The sequence below is a fragment of the Muscardinus avellanarius genome (assembly GCF_963383645.1).
Source record: "Muscardinus avellanarius genome assembly, chromosome: 10".
NCBI lineage: Eukaryota > Metazoa > Chordata > Mammalia > Rodentia > Gliridae > Muscardinus > Muscardinus avellanarius.
The window spans coordinates 100,089,996-100,110,981 of record NC_137796.1 but is presented as its reverse complement, the minus strand read 5'-3'; the positions used below and the strand labels follow the sequence as shown (position 1 = coordinate 100,110,981).

The 20,986-nt window shown below is 54.7% G+C and overlaps 1 protein-coding gene across 1 annotated transcript in view; it reads right to left on the bottom strand.

Moving 5' to 3' along the window:
- ABCC6 (ATP binding cassette subfamily C member 6) overlaps positions 1-20,986 on the bottom strand; it is a gene marked incomplete at both ends in the record, with an annotated part of 59,668 nt that overhangs the window by 31,100 nt on the left and 7,582 nt on the right. Inside the window, 10 exons of the mRNA XM_080703942.1 lie at positions 1,676-1,763; positions 3,146-3,292; positions 3,412-3,615; positions 5,297-5,389; positions 10,267-10,428; positions 12,398-12,575; positions 13,545-13,826; positions 16,984-17,103; positions 19,010-19,071; positions 20,648-20,773. Coding sequence (XP_080560068.1) covers positions 1,676-1,763; positions 3,146-3,292; positions 3,412-3,615; positions 5,297-5,389; positions 10,267-10,428; positions 12,398-12,575; positions 13,545-13,826; positions 16,984-17,103; positions 19,010-19,071; positions 20,648-20,773 — 1,462 coding nt within the window. The remainder of the gene's footprint in view (positions 1-1,675; positions 1,764-3,145; positions 3,293-3,411; positions 3,616-5,296; positions 5,390-10,266; positions 10,429-12,397; positions 12,576-13,544; positions 13,827-16,983; positions 17,104-19,009; positions 19,072-20,647; positions 20,774-20,986) is intronic.

Genomic DNA, 20,986 nt, shown 5'->3' with positions numbered 1-20,986 from the left:
GGCCTCCCTCTGTCCCTGGGTCTCAGTTTTAGTTTGTATAATGAGAAAGGAAACAGGTTAGAGACCTCTCCATTTTGAACACTCGTTTACAATCACCTGGAAAGATTTCCTAAAAACCAAAGCTGCCTCCGGCTCAGCCCAGATCAGTTAAATCAGAACCCGTGAAGGGCGCACCCTGAGTGTCTGCAGTATTTAGTTCTTTCAGTCAGTCAGAAACCCGTTGGCACCCACTGAAAAATAGTCTCTAGGGAAGGCGCCAGGTAAAATGTAGGGTGTGGGGAGATTTGATGAAAAAAACAGTTCTAATAATTCTATGTCCATATAGGATGTTATCAGTCTCAACTTTTGGGGGCTCGGGGCATTCAACCTCTCATACTAAAAAATCAGTCTTCTGTGTAGTGAAAATCTGAATATAAGTGGGCATCTGGTGTTTTGCTTGTGAATCTGGCCGCCCTGCTCCAGGGGCTCATGCCATCTTAACCATCTGAGGCATAGGGCTGCATCTCTTCCTTCCCCTCCGTTCTCCAGCTGTAAAATGGCAGGTCTTAGAAGCACCTCACTCACGGTGCCGTGGAGAGGGCTAGGGCAGCTCCTTTCTGTCCGGAGCACATCGAGCTGCGCCAGCAGGCAGTGAACACAACTCTAGCCGTGGGTGTTTGTATTAATCTCACCTTTGCACACCTGTGGGAGAGTGAAGCGCTGGCCCCAGGTGGGTGACCAGGAGCAGGGACCTCTAGATAACAGCACGGTCATCATGGACCCCAGTCTATCAGTCTATTTATGGCGCCACTCCTGAAAGCCAGGTGCTTGTGTCTCTCTTGCGTAGCTCTCAGGACCATCCTGGCAGATGGGGATCTGAGGCCAGGAGGCCACTGGATACTTACTGCCCAGGGCCACTCAGCTGGAAGAAGCTGGCCTGGGCTTTGAACCCAGGACCTAGGCTGGACCCCCAAATTACACTGATTGAATTCCTGAATCACATTAACTCACAAAACTGTGCTCAGCTGAAAATGTCTCAGAAATACCAATCTGAGTTCCTCTGTGCTGTTTCCAATGTTTTCTCTCCCTAACAATTACTACTAATAAAAGCACAGAGTGCCGACCTCGTGCAGACCCTATTCCAAGTGGAGGACTTCAACTCATTCAACCATGGCGACAGCCCCATGCACCAGGTTTCTGCAGATGGCAGCACCAGGGCCCCTAGAGGTTAACAACTTGCTAGATAGAGCCAGGCTTTGGACCCTGGGAGTCCGCTGCCGCTGGCCGGGATTTTAACCATTCTATGGGTGTCTTTTAGATCAGCGGGTTGACCAGATGCCTCAGTTACAACAGTCGCATCTTGGCCTGGTGATGGGTAGGTCACAATCTTCAACTGCGGCAGTATGTCTCTAGACCACAGGCGGAGGGAGGAAACGGCTGGTGGAGAGAGGAAGCCCAGCTAACTGGTGCTTGGTGAGTCTCACTTATGGCGGCACCCATCACTCTCTGACCTTATTTTCTGGCATGACAAAGATGTCACCATCTTTCTCTCTGGAATTCTGGCAGGTGGGCAGGAACCCGCTCTGCAGCGCCCGCTTCCAGGTGGCTTGGTGGATGATGTCATCTGCATGCGCCACCGTTGCAGATGCCCCTCCGTCTCCCATCTCTCCACCCTCACACTGAGCCCCCCACTCACCACCTCTGGGGGGACTCCAGTCCACGGCACCAGGGTCAACCTCTTCCAGGCAGAGAAAGGCAGCCAGACGGCCTAAGGACACCCAGGCCTGGAAGCACAAGGAACAGGCTTCAGGTGCCTGCACCTCAAGGTGCGCGCCCATAGCTTCCCGTCCACTAAGCCCTCCGGGCACTGGGACAGGGCTTTCTAGGTCATGGGGAACTACGCACATCCAGGTGCTGCCCGCGATGGTGACGGGACCTCTCCCACCTCCTAATCAGAGAAATAGGAACCATCACGTTGCCAGGCAGCACACAAGACCTGGGGAGGCACAGCTGACAGCCTCAAACCTTGATATGGAATAATTTCAAACTTTGTCCACCTGGGGGCGCCCTCAGACCCCAGCTACAGCTCATCTATGGTGACTGAAGAGACACCCATTAAAATCCCAGCCTGCCGGGAGTTGTGGCTGTGGCGAACGCTTATAATCCCCGTGCTTGGGATGCTGACACAGGAGGATTATGCTGGTTCGAAGCCAGCAGTGCTGGCTTAAGAGACCCTGTTTCCAAAAATAGAAAAGTATAAAATAGGTCTGGGAGTGTAGCCCAGAGGTAGAAGGGCTTCCAAGAACCCCAGTACCACCAAAATAAATAAATAAATAAAAATAAAATCCCAGCCCGCCGGGCGTGGTGGCACATACTTGTAATCCCCGTGCTTGGGAGGCTGAGACAGGAGGATCACACAGGTTTGAAGCCAGCCTCAGCTACTTAGTGAGGCTCTCAGCAACTTAGTGAGACCCTGTTTCCAAATAAAATATAAAATAGGTCTGGGAGTGTAGTCCGGAGGTAGAAAGCCTCTGGGTTCCACCCTTAGTACAACCAGAAAAAAAAAAAAAATCCCAGCCAGGAGTGGTGGCGCACACTTTTAATCCCAGCATGTGGGAGGCTGAGACAGGAGGATTGCGGTTCACAGACAGCCTCAGCTACTTAGCGAGGCCCTTTGCAACTCAGCGAGACCCTGTTCTAAAATAAAGAATAAAACATAGGGCTGAGGGTGTCGCTCGGAGGTAGAATGCTCCTGGGTTCCATCCCTAGTACCGAAAAAAAAAAAAAAGTCGCAGTGGCTCGTTTTCCAGCGTTGAACAGTTTCCTGTCGCTCAGTACGTCCACAGCACTGTGCGACTGTCACTAATGTCACCAACATTTTCCTCACCCCCCCAGGATGCCTTACGTGAAGCAAATATTCTCCATCCTCTGCTTTTTAGCACCCACACATCCACCCTCTATCCTTATAGGTTTGCCTATGCTAGATATTATGTGTACATAGAGTCATATAATAAAAGCACACCGGGGCCATCGTGCGCACCGTCCTGTCCTGTGTCCATCACACCCAGGGGTGCGTGGCTGGAGGGGGAAACCCCGGGAACAGAGGGCGCGGGTCCTGCCGGCCTCCGCTGGCCTCCGCCTGGTCCCACTGCTCCCACGGCCTCACCTGCGCGCTGGAATGCATGGAGAAGGGCAGCAGGGCCTGGGCCTGGTTCAGGATGCTGAGCACCGTGAGCGTCACGAAGGCCTTCTCCGCGTCCATGGTGTTCTCCTCGGACACCAGCGTGTGCACGGCAAACACCACCAGTGCGACCTGGCGGGGCACGCGGGGGTGACCGTGAGGCCGCCACGCCTGGCTGGAAGCTGGGGGAGCCCCGCCCCGGCTCGCCCCCCACCCCCACCCCTGGCTCGGCGGGGAGACGAGGGCAGCACCAGAAACGTGGACACTTGGAAGGACATGAGGGACACGGAGAACAGGAGGTTTGAGGTCTTGAGGGAGCGCAGCTCCAGGCAGCGCACGCGCAGGATCCTCTCCAGGAAGGCTTCCTCCCAGCCGTGGGCCTTGATGGTCCTCACTGTCCTGAGGACCGAGCCCGTGAGCCGCGCCTGCAGGTCCTTCTGTCTCATTTGCTCTGCCTGGGTCGGAGGGAACAGAGGCGAGAGAGACCAGCCCGGGGTTCCCTCCCTGCAGAGCCTCTGGGCACCCATCAGAGAACGCTGCTGGCTCTGTCCCCGGCCGCATCTGAAGGCAGTCTACACTGGGCGTCGCTGCCCCTGTCCTGGTCCAAGGGCCCCATCTTCCACCCAGCTCCCTCTTCTCTCCTGATACTGGAGGATCCGCCACGGGAGGAAGCGCCGAGGCCCAGAGGCAGAGGCCCCGTGCTGACCCCGGAAGGCTTCCTGGAGGGGGAGATGCCTGACTGCCTCTGAAGGAGGAGGTGGAGAACGGGTGGAGAGAGGTGGGCAGGCAAGAGGGACATCTGAGAGGGGAGTTGGGGCTGGATCACAGGGGACTCCAGGGGCAGGTGGGGGAGGAGTTTGGAGTCTCCTGGTTCGTCATGGAGAGGCAGCTGCTTGGAGAGTATCTTTTACAAAGCCACACAGCTGGCTGAAGCTGTGCAGGTGACAGGTGGACGGGGTCGTGGGGGGACAGTAAGTTCCTTCCTCCTTAGTTCACAAATATTTATTGAGCCTTTGTTATATGCTACACATTTGTTGGTACTAGGGTTTGCGCCCAAGGGGCACACTACCTCTGAGATGTGCCCCCAGCCCTTCTTATCTTTTTTTTTTAAAATTTCAAAACAGAGCCTTGCTAAATTGCAGAGGGCCTTGCTAAGTTGCTGAGATTAGCCTCGAACCTGTGATCCTCCTGTCTCAGCCTCCCGAGTACTGGGATGACAGGTGTGCATCAGCACACCTTGCTCACCACACACTATTCTGTGTGTGTGTGTGTGTGTGTGTGTGTGTGTGTGTGTGTGTGTGGTTCTGGGGGTGGAACCCAGGGGCTTTTCTACCTCCGCGCTATACTCCCAGACCTATTTTATACTTTATTGGAAACAGGGTCTCAGTAAGTCGCCGAGAGCCTCACTAAGTAGCTGAGGCTGGCTTCGAACCTGTGCGATCCTCCAGTCTCAGTCTCCCAAGCGCGGGGATTAAAAGTGTGCGCCACCGCGCCCAGCTGCCACGCACTATTCTAAATGCTGAGTCGGCTGCTGGAAAGCTCTCAGTGTAAGGAGAACTGGACTGTAAACACCTGCCGGTTAGAACATGGAAAGTTCCAAAGAGAAATAAAGAGTGGGTGGCGATGGAGGTCCAGCCCCTGGGGACCGACTTCTGTGTGGGGACCTGACTGGGGTGGGGAGGGAGGAGACACGGGCCTACGGGGCTATCTGCAGTGACAGGGGAGCAGAAGCAAAGTCCTGGGGGGGATCTGTAGGTTTGAAGTTTGAGACTGGGGAGGCCGGGGGAGGCAGGGAGGCCGGGCACGGGCCACCATGGGGTGTTTGGCTTTGGCGTCAGGTGGATAGGGCGTGATTAGATTGGTTCAGGCCTCTCCTCCTGCAGGAGAGCTGAGATAATTGTGGGGTACTGGGGTGAGGCAGAGTGGGGAGTCAGGGTTGGGAGTGCTGCGGCTCTCGGGTCAGAGGCCCGCCGTGGGAAGGGCCGTGCTCGGCTGTGGACAGAGCCACCGTGCGGCAGACAGGGACACAGGTCTGCGGACAGAGCAGGCTGCAGGCCTCTCTCCTCCTCCTCTCTCACCAGGACCCCGGGGCCCCCCACTCCCTACTCGGCGTGTCCCTGCTCCCCGACGCCAAACCTGATGGTGGCTTCTCTTCTTGGCGATGAGGACATTCAGAGGGAAGAGGCCGAGGAAGACCGCAATGGAGGTGAGGGCGGAGGGCCCCAGGAGCTGGGGAGAGAGCGGTGGGCGGCATGACACCCAGGCGTCCGACAGACCCGCATCCTGAGATGGGCGGGGCTGGAGACCTGACGAGGGGAGCCGGGTCATGCACACCGGGCCTCATGGGGGTCCCCGGAGGGGACACCTGCGGAAGATGGGGTTCTCCCAGCTGGGGGCGCGGCAACCCAGAGGGGAGGCTAGACCCAGGGCAGGTCAGGTCTACGGTCAGCCGGGGCCAGGGTGCTCCGGCCCAGGGAGGTCGAGATTGCTAGAACCGCAACCTGGTCCAAATCCTGGCCGGGCACTTGCTAGCGTGGCCTTGGGGAAGCCGCGAGCCCTCCGTCAGCCGCGGTTCCCTCGTCTGTAAAATGGGTTTTCCTCGCCCATTATGATAATTGTCCTAAGTGTTCATTGGACCCCTTAGGAGGGCGCCAGAGTTGGCAAATAACACTGAAAATTCAAATTTCAGCTAGAAAGTTTTTCAGCATAAGTGTGTGCCAGTGCGATATTTGGGACATGCTTATACTCAGGTTATTTGGTTTCTCTCAGCCTCACAGGCCCCCTCCCCTGCCTGTGGCTTTGGGAGTTTATGTTGTCTCTGTCTGGGCTTTTATATGCGTAAGATGTGGAGGTAGGAACAGAGCAAGTGTGTATGGGGTACCGGGATTGAAATCAGGGACATTGTGCTACTGAGCTACATCCACAGCTCTTTAAAAAAAAGTGTGTGTGTGTGTGTGTGTGTGTGTGTGTGTGTGTGTGTGTGAGACTAGAGATTGAACGCAGGGGCATCCTACCTCTGAGCTACACTCCCAGCCCTATTTTATTTTCACTTTCAAACAAGGCGTCCCTAGGTTGATGAGTCTCACTGCTTGCTGAGGCTGTCCTTGAGTCAGCAGCCCTCCTGTCTCAGCCTCCCAAGTACTGGGGTTATAGGCATGCACCACCATGCCTAGATTTTTAAAACTCGGAAACAGGGTTTTGCTAAATTGCCCAGGCTGGCCTTGAAGCTATGATCCTCACGTCTCAGCCTCCCAAGTCTTGGGATTACAGGCAGGTGTCACTGCGCTCAGCTGGAATAAGTGATGTTTAAGTGACTGAGATTCCTCTTGAGGCCATCTGGGTCCGTTCTCAAGACAAATCATCCCAGCCCTTAGGAACTCCTCCTCCTTCTCCTCTTCCTCAGACTCGAACCCAGAGGCATGCTGCCTCTGACCTATATCCCCAACCCTTTTTGTATTTTTGTTTTGAAACAAGGTCTCACTGGGTTAATAAGAGTCTTGCTGAGAAGCAAAGGCTGGCCTCGAACCTGCAATCTTCCTGTCTTGGCCTCCCAAGTACTGGGATTACAGGTGTGCGTCATCAAACGCAGAAAGAAACATTATCTTCAAATCTCAAGTGAGACCAGCCAGTTTGTTTTATTTCTAAGGCCACATCGCCACCCAGGGGCTCAGCGGAGAAGTGTCCAGAAGGGAAACTAGAACGAGGTAAAACTCTTCCTCCGCAGCACAACAGGCGTCCCCTAGCAGGAGCAGCCCCGGTGTCCAGGGCTCCCTAAGGATGACATGGTGGCCCCCTGGGGCCGGGGACTCTGCCAAGAGATGGAGAAGGCAGTGGGGGTCACCACCCACAGATCTCACAGGGCCTGATCTTACCGACTACGGTCATGGGTCTGCTCGTTCAATCACCTAGAATTTTTCGAAGTGTCCCTCTTCCCCTCCATTTTTTAAAATAATGACATCCAATGTTTACTGCACATCCCTTGAACGCCTTATGTATTCTCGCTGAGCACCAGCTGTTTACAAGGCCTTGGGATCCAGAGTAAGGGAGTCAAAAGACTCTGTTCTCACGTCCTGTGAAAAGGTGATGACTAGGGGTGTGTGTACCTGGGGGCAAGGTGGCCTCCCCAGTCATTTGTGACCTAGCCCGGCTCTGTCAGCAGTGTCCCGGGGGCTGGGTCCTTTCACCTTCGGGAGCTATGCAAAATGTTTTCAATGGTCTTTGCATTTTTAAATGCTTAAAAAAAATTGAAAGAATGATTCCTTCCTTCCTTCCTTTCATACTGGAGACTTAACCTAGGGCCATCCTACCTCCAAACGATACCCTCAGCCCTATTCTATTCTTTTTCTTTCAAAACAGGTTCGAGCTAAGTGGCTCAGGTCTGGCTGGCTAAAGTTGCTGAGGCTGGCCCAGGGAATCCCCCCAGGTGTGTGCGTTGAGTAGGGTCTCTGGTTGCTTTTGCAGGGTAAAGATGGGTGGTTACAGCAGAGACTGTATGGGCACTGATGTCTAAGATATCCAGTCCCTGGTGCTTTATTTATTTATTTTTTATTATTTTTTTTATGGTAATGGGGTTCCTGGAAGCCCTTCTCTGGGCTACACTCCATGACCTATTTTCTTTTTATTTTTGGAAACAGGGTCTCTTAAGCCAGCGCAGCTGGCTTTGAACCAGCGCGATTGTCTCCGCCTCCCATGCGTGGGGATTACAAGCGTGCGCCACCACGCCCGGAGTCCCTGGTGCTTTAGAGGAGCGGGCGAGACAGAGCCTCAGGGGCTCGGGAGCTGCCTCACCCTGCACATCACCGACAGTAACAATTTCCCGCGGAGCAGCTGCGTGCCCCCCTGTGCTATGCGCCTTGAAGGTGCGGGCTGAGCGTGCCTACACTAAAAATCTGAAACCCGAAACACTCCACAATTGAAACCCTTTGGAGTGCTGACAGAGTACCACCCCCCCCATCCGATCTCATGTAGAAACTCAGGTGCCCTAGAATGTTGCACAAAACTACCTTTAGGCTTTGTGCATACGGTGTCTACAAAACATGAATGGATTTCACATTTAGACTTCGGTCCCATCCCCAAGATGTCTCATTGGGTATTTGCCAATATTCCAACATCAAAAATCTGAAATTGGCTGGATGTGGTGACGCACGCTTGTAATCCCAGCATTCGGGAGGTGGAGACAGAAGGATCGCGGTTCGCAGACAGCCTCAGCTACTTAGCGAGGCTCTTCGCAACTCAGTGAGACACGGTTTCAAAAATAAAAGACTAAAAAATAGGGCTGGGGTATAGCTCAGAAGTAGAATGCCCTTGGGTTCCATCCCCAGTACCGCAAAAAAAAAAAAAAAAAAAAAAAAAAAATCTGAAATCGGAGGCATTTGTGGTCCCAATAATTTCAGGTTTAAGGACTTAACCTGTATCAGCTCACTTATGCCCTGCTAAATCTAGGATGGGGGTGCTGGTCCTAATTATGACCTCTTTTTGGAGATGAGAAAATGGGTAAAGAATGGCCAATTACTTGTGGTGGGGTTTATTTATACCTGGCCAATGGTAAAAGCAGGATTTGAACCCTGGGAGTCTGGTCTATGATTTTAGTGAGAGAGAGCGCGCGAGAGCGTGAGAGAGAGAGATTCTATCCTACAAGACAGGAAGTGAGAACAAGTTCTGACTTCTCTTTATGTTTATGATTTTTTTTTTCTTGTGGTATTGGGGATTGAACCCAGGAGCCTCACTAAGTAGGTGAGGCTGGCCACAGAGCTGTAATCCTCCTGTCCCAGCCTCCCAAGCACTGGATTTACAAGTGTGCGCCACCATGCCCAGTTCTTTATGAACTTTTAAGAAATTTCAGCGGCCACTTTATGCTTTTAAAACCTTAGGTAGGCCGAGCGTGGTGGTGCACGCCTGTAATCCCCGCACTTGGGAGGCTGAGACAGGAGGATTATGCAGGTTTGAAGCCAGCCTCAGCTACTCAGTGAGGCTCTCAGCAACTTAGTGAGACCCTGTTTCCAAATAAAATAGAAAATAGGGTAGAAAGCCCCTGGGTTCCATCCCCAGTACAATAAATAAATAAATAAAAACTTAGGTAGTAGCTGGGCCTGGCGGTGCATGCTTGTAATCCCAGCATTTGGGAGGCTGAAACAAGAGGATTGTGGTTTGTGGCCAGCCTCAGTTACTTAGTGAGGCCCTCTGCAACTCACTGACACCCTGTTTCAAAATAAAGAATAAAAAAATAGGGCTGGGGGTGTAGCATGGAGGTAGAATGCCCCTGGGTTTCATCTCCAGTACCAAAAAATAAAATAAAATAAAACCCTAGGTAGTGATTTCCTCCCCCCAAAACTGTCTTTTTGGTTGATGCTGACGATGTCCTAGAATTACTGATACCTTCAACACATGCTTACTCTGTCTACGGTGTCCCCCGAGGATCTGCCCAAGAGGTGTCAATGCTGTCATCAACATCGCCATTTTACAAAAGAGAAAATCAAGGCCCGGAGAGGGTGAGTGTCCTGCTGGAGATCAGGAGCACCTCGTCTAAGACTTTGCCCATAGAGTGTGCAGATTGAAGAGGGGATAAAGGGCAGCACATGGGAGGAGAGAAGGAGGGGAAGGAGGAAGAGGGAGAAGAAGAGGAAGAGGGAAAGGGGGAGGAAGGAGGAAGAGAGAGAGAGGAGGGAAAGGAGAAGAGGAGGGAGAGAAACAGGAAGAACAGAAAGAGGAGGAAGAGAAGGAGAAGAAGGGGGAAGAGGAGGAGGGAAAAGAAGGAGGAAGAGGAGGAGGAAGAGTGGAGGAGGACAAGAAAGAGGAAGAACAGAAAGAGAAGACTAAAGAGGCCGAGCGTGGTGCTGCACGCTTGTAATCCCCGCGCTTGGGAGGCTGAGACAGGAGGATCCTGTAGGTTCGAAGCCAGCCTCAGCTACTTAGTGAGACCCTGTTTCCAAATAAAATATAAAATAGGTCTGGGAGTATAGCCCAAAGATAGACGAGCCTCTGGGTTCCACCCCCAGTACCACACACACACAAAAAAAAGACTAAGGAGGAGGAAGAGGAGAAGGAGGGGGAGGAGGGGGGTGGAAGAAGGGGAGGAGGGAGGAGGTGCAGATCACTCCCTCACATACCTGCCAGAGGTAGATGAAGCAGATGGCGATCCAGAAGAGCATCATACAGGGGGCGTTGAGGTAGGGCAGGCTCTCGATCAGCCGCTGCGTGTCCACAGACAGCAGGTTCACCACATCCCCCACTGAGCTGGCCTTTCTGGAGCCGCTGGACAGGGCCAGGATCTGGAGGGGAGGCAGAGGCAGATCCCCAGCCCCTGAGCCCACGGCCTCCAGAGCCAGCCTCCCAGGCAGTCCTGAGCGCCTGGGGGATGAGAATGCACACTCGGGGATTCCTGAGCATCAGGAGGTGGCAATTCGTGCACACACACCCCAGGTTCAGGTGATCAGCGCTAAGGACGCCCAGGCCCGGGGCTAAATGCCCAGCTCTCTCTGTCCTGGGAGGCTCACAGAGACCGCCCTACCCACATGCTCTCTGATCTTAGGTCACTAAAGAAAATATCATTCCCAAGTACATCGCAATGTGTCAGACATAGCCTGCTTTCAGACATGTTAAAAAGTGAAAAAGAAAGCCAGGCATGACGGAGCACGCTTGTAATCCCAGCGCTTGGGAGGCTGAGACAGGAGGATCACGCGGGTTCGAAGCCAGCCTCAGCTACTTAGCGAGGCTCTCAGCAACTTAGCGAGACCCTGTTTCCAAATAAAACATAAAATAGGTCTGGGAGAATATAGCCTGGAGGTAGAAAAACTGCTGGGTTCCACCCCCAGTACCACCAAAAAATAAATAAATAAATAAAGTGAAAAAGAGTTCATCTAATGGATGAAATTCACCCTAACTAACCCCATTTTGCTGCTAAGGGAACCGAGACACAGAGAAGCTGAGCGACTTGCTCAGAGCTAGCGGGCTGTCGATGCAAAGCCAGGGCGGGAACCCAGGAGAGGAAGCCAGCCCGGGGTTCGGGTCCGCCCCAGGAGGCATTTCCCGTCCTGCTGTGACAGCCTCCATCTGCCCTGCCGCGGGGTCACAGTGGACGCCTCCAGCTTGTTGAATGAGGCGCTCTTCCTGCAATCCTCTGTCCTGAGCTTGCGCTGGGGGAGAGTGAGCTGGGAACCACAGAGCAGAGAAATGTGCATCTTTACAGAGCCCCACCGGCCCCAGCTGCTGGCCAGGGATGGAGCCTTGAAGTTTGGGCTGGGAAGGAAACTCAGGGAGGCTTGGATCTTGCGTTCCTCAGGAACAGTGATGCCCAGTGCCTGAAAGAGCCACCGTGGGCTGATCTCTTGGGAACCAAAGAGACCTCCCTCTGGGTGGACGCTGGGCAGGGCCAGGCCGGCTTCCTCTTGGGCTCAAGGAAACATTTGAACTCAACAGACTGGAGAGGCCACCCCTGGCTCGGTCTCTCCATGCGCTCAGCAGGACAGGAGCCTGCCAGGGCTGCACCCAGGCTGGTCCTCCCGTCCCCCCCCCCCGCCCCGCCAACCAGGTGACAGCTGGGTGTGGGAATGAGACTCCCAGAGATGGGAACTGCCCTGGTTCAGATGCTCCAACCTCCAGGAGCCATCTCTGCAGTCTGGGTGGGTCGGGGGGCAGGATGACCCGAGAAGCCCAGCCCAGCTGCCCACCAGGCAGTCAGAGTTCATCCCAGAACTTCCCGCCTGGGACCTATTTTTACCATGAGCAGTTCTGCATGGGGACATCTGACAGCCCACCTCGCCCTGATTCCCCCCAGCCAGGTGAACCTTCAGCTCTGACGGCAGAAGGACCAGGCATTTCTTAGAGGAAGAGGATACTCCATGAAATGCTCTATTACTAACCCCCTCCAAGCACAGAGAAGTCAAACAACCTGTCCAGAGTCAGAGGGCTTGTATATGCGTCAGAGGGCTGGAACTCAGGACCATGCAGGCTTGACCAGGCCTAAGCACGTGTTGACCTGACAGCCAGGACAGCAGGTACAAAGGCCCTGGAGTAGGAGGGTGCCCAACACATTTGAGGAACCGAAAGGAGATCCACATGGTTGGAGGAGGGTGGGAATGGGTGGAGTAAGAGGTGCGTGATGTGACAAGGTCCGATCACATAGGGCCTTATGGGGGTCGTGAAGGAGGGGAGAGCAGTCTGAGTGAGCAAGGGCCGAGTGTGTCCCCAGCACTGACACCAGCACAGCCACAAGCCGTGCGCCTGTCCCCCTGGGCTCACCTTTCTGTACACCAGGCCGGTGATGGCCGTCCGCAGCCTCATCTGCAGGATCTTTATGTTGTACATGTAATGTTGCTCCAACAGTGTTTGCAGGCAGGTGGCCAGGAATATCAGCACGGCGAGGAGGGCGCCCTTCCAGGCCACGAGCTTGGGGTCGTCCATGAACTCCAGGAACAGGCTGGCAGGGGCGGAGGGGGGCTGGTAAGACAAGGAAGCCTGGCCTGCGCACACGGCTGGCCACGGTCACCCCGCATCCTCCTTTTCAGTGTGACTCTACAGCTCCTCCCTTGAAGAGCGGGAGCAGAATCGTGGTGCCTACCAATCCACCTGTGGAAGTCCTGCCCACCGATCTGGAGACGGGACCGGTAAAGCGGTGATTAACGCCAAACAAGGCCAGTCAGGTGGGTTTGACTAATCCAGTCCAACCAGTGTCCTTATCAGAGGGAGTTTGGCGGCATAGAGGAAAGACAACCCGAGGACACAGTGATCACCAGCAAGAGAAGTGGCCGGTCCAGGGGAAAAACTGGATGCTGCCTTGGTTTGGGCTTCCGGCCTCTGGAGCACGGGCTGTACATTTCTGACAGTTCCATTCTGTTGCATTCGGTCATGGTGGCCCTAGAGGGCTATCACTTCGCCTCTAGAATCTGCTTTGGCCAGCCTGGCACACTGGATGGGAAACCCTGCCAGCTCTGAGTACACAAGGAGACATGTGTGGCTCTGGTTCTGGAACCGTCCATGTGGCCCAAGTAAACAAGCCTGGGCTGGCCTCTCACAGGATGGAAAACCTCACAGAGCAGACACGAGCCGTCCCAACGGGGACATCTTAGTTTCCAGCCCACCCAGCAGCTGCGTGCAGAAACACAAGCCAGAAAGAGGACGGCCCAGTGACTTCACGCCTTGAGCTACCGCCCACATCCTCGCTGGCCGAGGGGACAGATGCCTGGATCTGTGGGCCACTCGCTTCTGGGGTGGTTTATAGGAAAAGTTAACCGGTATAGAGAGGTAAGAGGTCACTGTGCTGCCCTCCCGGGCTGCTTTCTCCTTCACCTCCTCCCTCTCACCCTCTGTAGCCCCCTCCCTGGTGCCCCGAGCAGGAAACGCACAGAGGCCGCTAAGGGCAGCAGCCGCAGCCGGGCATGCAGCCTACCGGAAGAGCACGGGGACGCAGAACCTGAAGACATCGCCGATGACAATGGTGAGGTTCGCCAGGAGGAAGGTGGAACGGGACACCTGCCAGATGGCCCTGAGCAGAGCCCCCCGCGGGCTGCCTTCCTGCTGCAGGAAGGGCTGGGTCTCTGGGTGCTGGGCGGAGCCACCGCGTCCTTGGTGTTTGGATACCTTAGCTTGCCTTTGGGGAGAGGAGAAGCCGGTGCTGGGTCCTGCTTGACACTCTCTGCAGCCGCAGCACATGCAGGTGATGGGTGCCTGTCTTCAGGAAGGAGCACAGGCTGGTGTGGACCGTGTTGGCTATCACCCGCGGGTCCTTAACACCAAGGACTCACTCACGGGACCAACAGCCAGCTTGGGGCAGGGGAGGGCCCAGAGCAGCCCTAAGCCTTGGGTCTTTAGAATACACACACATTGAGCACCAACTGTATGCCAGGGACTCCTTAGTCCTAAAAACCCTGCAAACCAGACACCATCTCTGCTTCACAGCCCCGGAAACAGACTGGTGGGCAGGGAGGGAAAGCGCCAAAGGGCATACAGGTGAGCGGTAAGAGCGTTGGATCGCAACCTTCTGCCTCCAGAGCCCAAGTGCTTTTTGACCCACGGGTGGCCTTGTTGGAGGGAGAACAGCCCTGTCCCGACAGCCAGCCTGCCCTGAGCTGCCTCAGAGCTGATGGGGAACCCTGGCTGATATCCAAGGGCCCTGCCATCCCATTCCAGCTGAAGCCCTGGATGAAGCTCGGACTGCTTCAAAGCAAGATCCCAGTCCCTGGGTCCCTGATCCCGGCCAGGGGCCCCCAGCAGAGCCCAGGTGAGGAGGGACCGGGCGGGGCAGGCAGAGTCCCCTTCCAGAGGCAGCTCAGCCCTTGGCCACAAGGAGGCGACACAGCTATGGACGGTGTGGTTTAGGGAAGCCGGCTCCCCTCCCTGGGTCTTGTCCTGGTGTGTAAAGGACGGAGCTGGCCCGGGGCTCACTGCCTGTGCCCTCTTTGCCTGATGGGCACTATTGGGCTCCTGGGAAGGGGGAGGCTCTGAGAAGTGGTGGCAACTACCCCTGGGTCCCACAGAGCAGGGTTTGGAGCTTTATCCATGGTTCACACCTCGCCTCTGCCAGCACCAGGGACCCCCCCCCAACCCTGCACTCCCACCAAGAGAAAAGAAGAAACCTGAGCTGTGCTGGGGGCGCCAGGCGCTTGCTGACAAGGCCCCGGCTGGAGTCCTCGTCCACATCAGTGGTCCCCAAGCTGCTCAGCCAGCCCCCGGGCTTATGGGGTTTGCAGGCTGACCTCCCAACGCCGTATGTGGTCGGTAGACAGGGCCAGGAACCAGAACAGGGGGGAAACGATCCTTGAGAGGCAACCCGGTAAAGTGGAACCGGAAGTATCTGTCCCCAAACGTAGTTAGGAACTTCGTAGAAATTCAGGGCAAACTTTAACCGGAACAGTCACTAGTGGAACCTGTAACTATCTTTCTTTTCTTTTCCTTCCTTCCTTTCTTTCTTTCTTTCTTTCTTTCTTTCTTTCTTTCTTCCTTCCTTCCTTCCTTCCTTCCTTTCTTTCTTTCTTTTCTTTTCTTTCTTTCTCTCCTTCCTTCCTTCCTTCCTTCTTTCCTTCCTTCCTTCTTTCCTTCTCTTGAGGTACTGATGATTGAACCCAGGGACATTCTACCTTTGAGCTCTAACCCCAGCCTTGTTTTTTTTAACTCTTTATTGTGGAACAGGGCCTCACTAAGTAGCTGAGGGCGGTGATCCGCCTTTCTCCGCCTCCCAGATACTGGGGTTACAAGCCTGTGCCACCCCGCCCCCGGCTACCTCTACTTCATTAGCATGGTGGAAATCACACCCCAGGGAGAGATTTAGGGTGGTCAGGGGGCCCAAGAGGAAGGAGGAGGCAGAGCGCAGGAGTGAGTCCCCTCTGCATGGGGCAACCTGGAGGCAGGGCCACAGAGGCCATGAAGGCTGGACCCTTTTTCCTTTGTAGGAGTCAGCCTGGGATTTCTGCTCCCCACCAGCAGCACCCCCCTGAGCTGGAGCCTGAGAAGAAAGAACTCCGTCAACACACCTTCCGGCAGTTCTAATGGCTCCGGCCCCGCCCCCAGGTCGATGGCACTGCCACTGCCTGCCACTCGGCTTGGCCTTGTCCACGCTGGGACAACAGGCTGGTGACGTGAGTCTCGAAGCACTAGCTCGCACAGGCTTTCCTGCCCGCTGCCGGGAGGTGAAGTCATCTCCCCGTGGTTGCCAAATAAGTCAGGTATAAAACCAAAGTCCTCTCAGGGTGTAATCAGTGGTTGGACGAGCCTGCTCTTTGCGTAACCCTGGCTTTCCCCCGCCTCGGCCTGTGGGAGGACCTTCTGCTGTCCCCGAGGCTGGAGCCTCTTGATTTTGTGGGTCTATGGTCAGAGCCCTCCCCTTCCATCAGCTTCTCATTTGTGGGATTCCGCCATGCGTGGGTACCACCACGAAACCCTGGACCGTCCAGGGAACCTTGTCATTCTTCCTCCAGAGCCAAAGGACTCTTGTTGGGTCCCCGCATGCTTGAGGTCAATGCTTTATTTCTCCGCGGCCACCAGGGGCTCCGTGGCAGGGTAGCCCTGAGACCCTTCAATAAGGAAGGGCTTTATGGTGGGCTTCCCGAGGCTCTGTGGGGGCCACAGGAGTTTCCCCTAGACACTGCGGAGGGCATTTTGGGAAGAATGGATGGCTCCGAAGATCTTGTAATCGGGTGACTGCTAATGCAGGGGCTCTTACCATGTTTGGAAGAGTTTGCTAAGTTCTTTCCCAGAAAATGTCCTTTTTTTAAATCATCCCAAATAGCTCTGAGCTAGAACTCAATGATGTCGCCATTGAACAGAGGAGAAAACCGAGGCTCAGAAAATGGATGAGCTGGGTTCTGTAATAAGGGGGCCATCACCTGCAGCCTGTGAGCCACCACACTGCTCCCTGCCCTCCCGTACCCCTGCGCCTCTTACCTGCCACCCACCCTGTGTGCTTCCCCCAGGGCCCCCCAAGAGCCCCCCATTTAGAATCTACTTGGATTCTACTTGCATTCTGGGGGAACCATGTGTGTGTGTGTGTGTGTGTGTGTGTGTGTGTGTGTGTGTGTGTGATAGTGCTGGGGATTGAACCCAGGGGTATTCTACCTCTGAGCTACACTCCCAGCCTTTCTATTTTTTTAATTTTGAAACAGGGTCTCGCTAGGTTACCGAGGGTCTCAGTTGCTGAGGCTGGCTGCAAACCCGCAATCTCCTGTCTCAGCTTCCCAGGTACCGAGATTACAGGTGTGCACTGCCACGGCCGGCGTGAGGAAGCCTGTCTTGACTGGGGGAGTCTGGAGTAGGGCCCGGGGCTAGACAGGGTGCCAGGCTATGGGACCACTGCGCGCCCGTCCTGCAGGAGCCGGGGCCCACCATTCACTCACCGCCGGCTTCTCCTCCATTCTCTTTCCAGCTGGGACACAACCTCCTCTGAGGAGTTTTCCTGCGCGAGTGACCAGAGGTCTTCCGGCATCAGCAGCTTCTTGTAGCCCCTCCAGAGCAGCCTGTGAGAGAGAGGGGCCGCGGTCGCTCGGTGTCTCCACGCAGCGGCTGTGACCCGGGGACAGGGCTGTCCCTCTGCGCCCCGTGCGGCCTGGGTGAAGGGGGCGGTGACCTCAGTCTCCCGGCCCTTCACAGAGGGGTCTCACCTAAGCTCGGCGGAGCCCGCCCCGTGGACTGTTAACTGGCCCGTTTTACACGTGAGGAAGAAAACGGAGGCTCAGAGAGATAGAAGAGCAGGAGCCCAGGGGCTAAGACTGTCAGGTGGAGGGGCCGCCAGCCTGCCTGCCTGCCTGCCTGCCTGCCTCCCTCCTTCCCTCCCTCCCTCCCTTCCTTTCTTCCTTGGGGCATCTTACTTCTGAGCTACACCCCCAGCCCTTTTTAAATTTGTTTTTATTTTAAAACAGAGTCTCCCTAAATTGCTGAGACCAGCCTTGAACCTGTGATCCTCCCGTTTCAGCCTTCCAAGTAGTAGGATTATGGGCCTGTGCTACTGTTCCGTTTTATTTTGGTGGTACTGGGGTTCCTGGAAGCCCTTCTACCTCCGGGCTATACTCCTAGACCTATTTTTTATATTTTTATTTGGAAACAGGGTCTCCTAAGCCAGCGAGGCTGGTTTCAAACCTGCGCGACCCTCCTGTCTCCACCTCCCAAGCGCGGGGATGACGAGCGTGCCCACCGCGCCCGGCTTGTTCTCCCACTTTAAATGGGATATTTCCAATGCGACGGCCAGTCTGCTGTGGGTGGCCGGGGAGCACACACGTGGGAAGTGAGGTTGCTCAGGCCTCCGCAGCGGGAGCCACATTTTCTTTTTGGGTCTCTGGAACCTTTCTTCTGACCTTTCTCTCTAGCCCTTGCCAAGTGCCCTTTTCTTTTTTTTTTTTTTTTGGTGGTCCTGGGGTTCCTGGAAGCCCTTCTACCTCCGGGCTACACTCCCAGACCTATTTTTACATTTTTATTTGGAAACAGGGTCTCCTAAGCCAGCGCACGCGGCTGGCTCTGAACCTGCGCGATCCTCCTGTCTCCGCCTCCCAAGCGCGGGGATGACAAGCGTGCGCCACCACGTCCGGCAGCCAAGTGCCCTTTTCTAACTCAGGGCAAACAAAAGGTCCTGATTTGAAAATTATTAACATTGCTTGGTTTCCCCCTGAAATTACTTCTGCAGTTCTTCTGGGGGGGGGGCAAGTGATTGGATGGATTTTTCAAGTTTGGGCAGTGATGGAAGGATGCCTTTTTTTTTTTTTTTTTGAAACAGGGTGTCACTAGATTGCTGAGGGCCTCGCTAAGTGGCTGAGGCTGGCCTCATACCTGCAATCCTCCTGTCTCAGCCTCCTCCCAAGTACTGGATTACAGGTGTGTGCCACCACACTGGGCTGGAAGATTCCTTTTAACAAAATTTATTAAAGTTTTTTTTAAAAAGCAAATTCACTCCAAGAAAAGAACGTGGGCAGAACACAGGTCCTGGGTGGTACCCTGGTCTGGTCTGCTCTGCAAGTTCCTGCACTTAGGAAGGTCACAAGGGCACAGAGCCAGTGGAGCCATTGAGGAAACTTCTGTGGGCCGGGCGTGGTGGCGCACGCTCGTCATCCCAGCATTGGGAGGCCGAGACAGGGGGATCGCAGGTTTGCGACCGGCCTCAGCGGGTCGGGAGAGCTGCTTCCATCTTACAGAGGGCGGGTGGAGCCCTCTGGAGTTTTGAGATGTGCTTCATATGAGGCAGAGCTGGTTCAAGTCCAGGTCTTACCCCCTGAGTGGCTGGGGCGGGGGTGGGTGGCGGACTCCCTGTGCCGAGGCTGGGGCGGAGGAGAAAGCCCGGCCAGCCTCTGTGAGCCGGGAGGACAGAGCTGTGGGGGAGGACGGGCAGCCACGTAAGGGGAGCCCACGGCCCGACCCACCTCTGCCTTTACTTACCCAGAAGCCCACCAGAACATGGCCTTAGAGGGGAAGGAGGCCCCAGCTTCTGGACACGGATTCTGAAAAAGAATGAGAGATGGGGAAGAGGCCGGCCTCAGTCTCCCGTGAGGAGGCTGGGAGGCAGGTCGAAGTGACCTTGGGCTCAGCACCAGACGCGTGCACCCGGATGCCCGGTTTTCTCGCCAGAGGTGCATGTCGGGAGCCTGGGGTTTCCTAGCGGGCAAGGTGAAAATGGGTAGGCTGCACTGAGAGTGTCCACGTGGCAGGAGCTCAGTTGTCAGAGGAACACCTCTGATTACATCGAGGCCAAGACGTTCCCAAAGCCAGGACCACGTGTAAGAAGGAGACTGGAGTCCCCGGCGAGGTCCCTCAGCACGTGCTGTGAAGAGAAACCGACCCCAGAAAGCTGCACAGTCTATCGACTTTGCCAGTGAGGTATGAAGGCATCCATTTCACCCCGTCTTTGTCTTAAGAATTTTAAATTTTCTCTCTTTCTGACTTTCTGTCTTTCTTTCTTTCTTTCTTTCTTTATCTTTCTTTCTTTCTGTCTTTCTTTCTTTCTTTCTGTCTGTCTTGCTTGCTTGCTTGCTTGCTATTCTGATAAGCAAAAAAGTCTAAAGTATTTGAAATCTTTGTGTGTGTGGTACTGGGATTAAAACCAGGGGCATTTTACCTCTGAGCTACATTCCCAGCCTTTTTATATTTTGAAACAGGGTCTTGCTAAGTTGCTGAGGACCTTGCTAAATCACTGAGGCTCTGGCCGTGAACCTGGAATCCTCCTGTCTCAGCTTCTCAAGTGCTGAGACCATAGGCATGCATCACCGTGTCCAGCAAGCATTTGAGTTCTTTTAAAGATCATCCTGGGTCAACCTCTTCCTCAGAAAACTCTTTGCTGGCTTCACACACCACCTCAGTGTTACGTACTAAACTCTCACAGAGCCTGAACTTCTTGCGAGAATGTTCCAGGGTGTACTTTTCTAAGCATCTGTGTGACCGTGTGACTCTCTGGCTCCCCGCAGGACTGCTACCTGCGGGAGGACAGGGACCCTGTCTTCTGGTTTGCCAGAGATGCTCAGCTGGAGCACAGCGCAGGGTCAGCCAACTCTGGCCTCCAGGCCAAGTTCCACTCAGGGCCTGTTTCTGCCAATAAAGTTTTATTGAAACACAGCCACGCTCATTTGTTGACCTGTTGTCCCTGGCGGCTCTTTGTACCACAATGGCAGAATCAAGTGGTAAAGGTAGGGCTCACAGACCCTGAAATATTTCCTATCTTGTCCTATACAGAGTTGGCCAACACATGGTAACCAGTAGACATGCAGTTCACATTTTGTCAAATGGATGAATGAATAAAAAAAAAATTAAAGACCTATGCTCTACTGGGAGGCTGAGATAGGAGAAATGTAAGATTGAGGACAGCCTCCTCAATGTGGCAAGACGCTCGGCAACCTAGCAAGACTCTGTTTCAAACAGAAAACTAAAAGCCTGGGGGTTTAACTCAGAGGTAGAAGCCCCGGGGTTCCACCAAAAATCAACCAACCAACCTGTGCTCCTGTTCAACTCCCTTTAGTCACAGGGAAGGCCAAGACCTGAGCCCTGCAGGGACCAAGGGGGTGCTGGGGGTTCTTGGCGACTCACCGGCTGCTGGGAATCTTTCGGGAAGAAGGGGGGCTGATCCACCAGGCAGGACATCACAAACTCCGCCAGCACCAGGGACAAGCAGAGGTAGGTGGCCAGGTGGCGGAGTGGGTCACTTCGGAAGCCCTGCAGGAGAGGAGGCGCAGGTCCCATGGCGTCCAGGCGGCTCAAGTCCACTCCCAAGGCTTTTGAGGAGTAGAGGCAGGGAGGCCTCCAATAGATTGGGGAAGTTGAGGCTGACTTGGACTTCAGAGGCCAGGAAGAATGTCTGGACCACCCTGTGTGATGTGGTGGGTGGCTGGGGGATTGCACCACCCGTTAGAAAGGTTACTGTGTGTG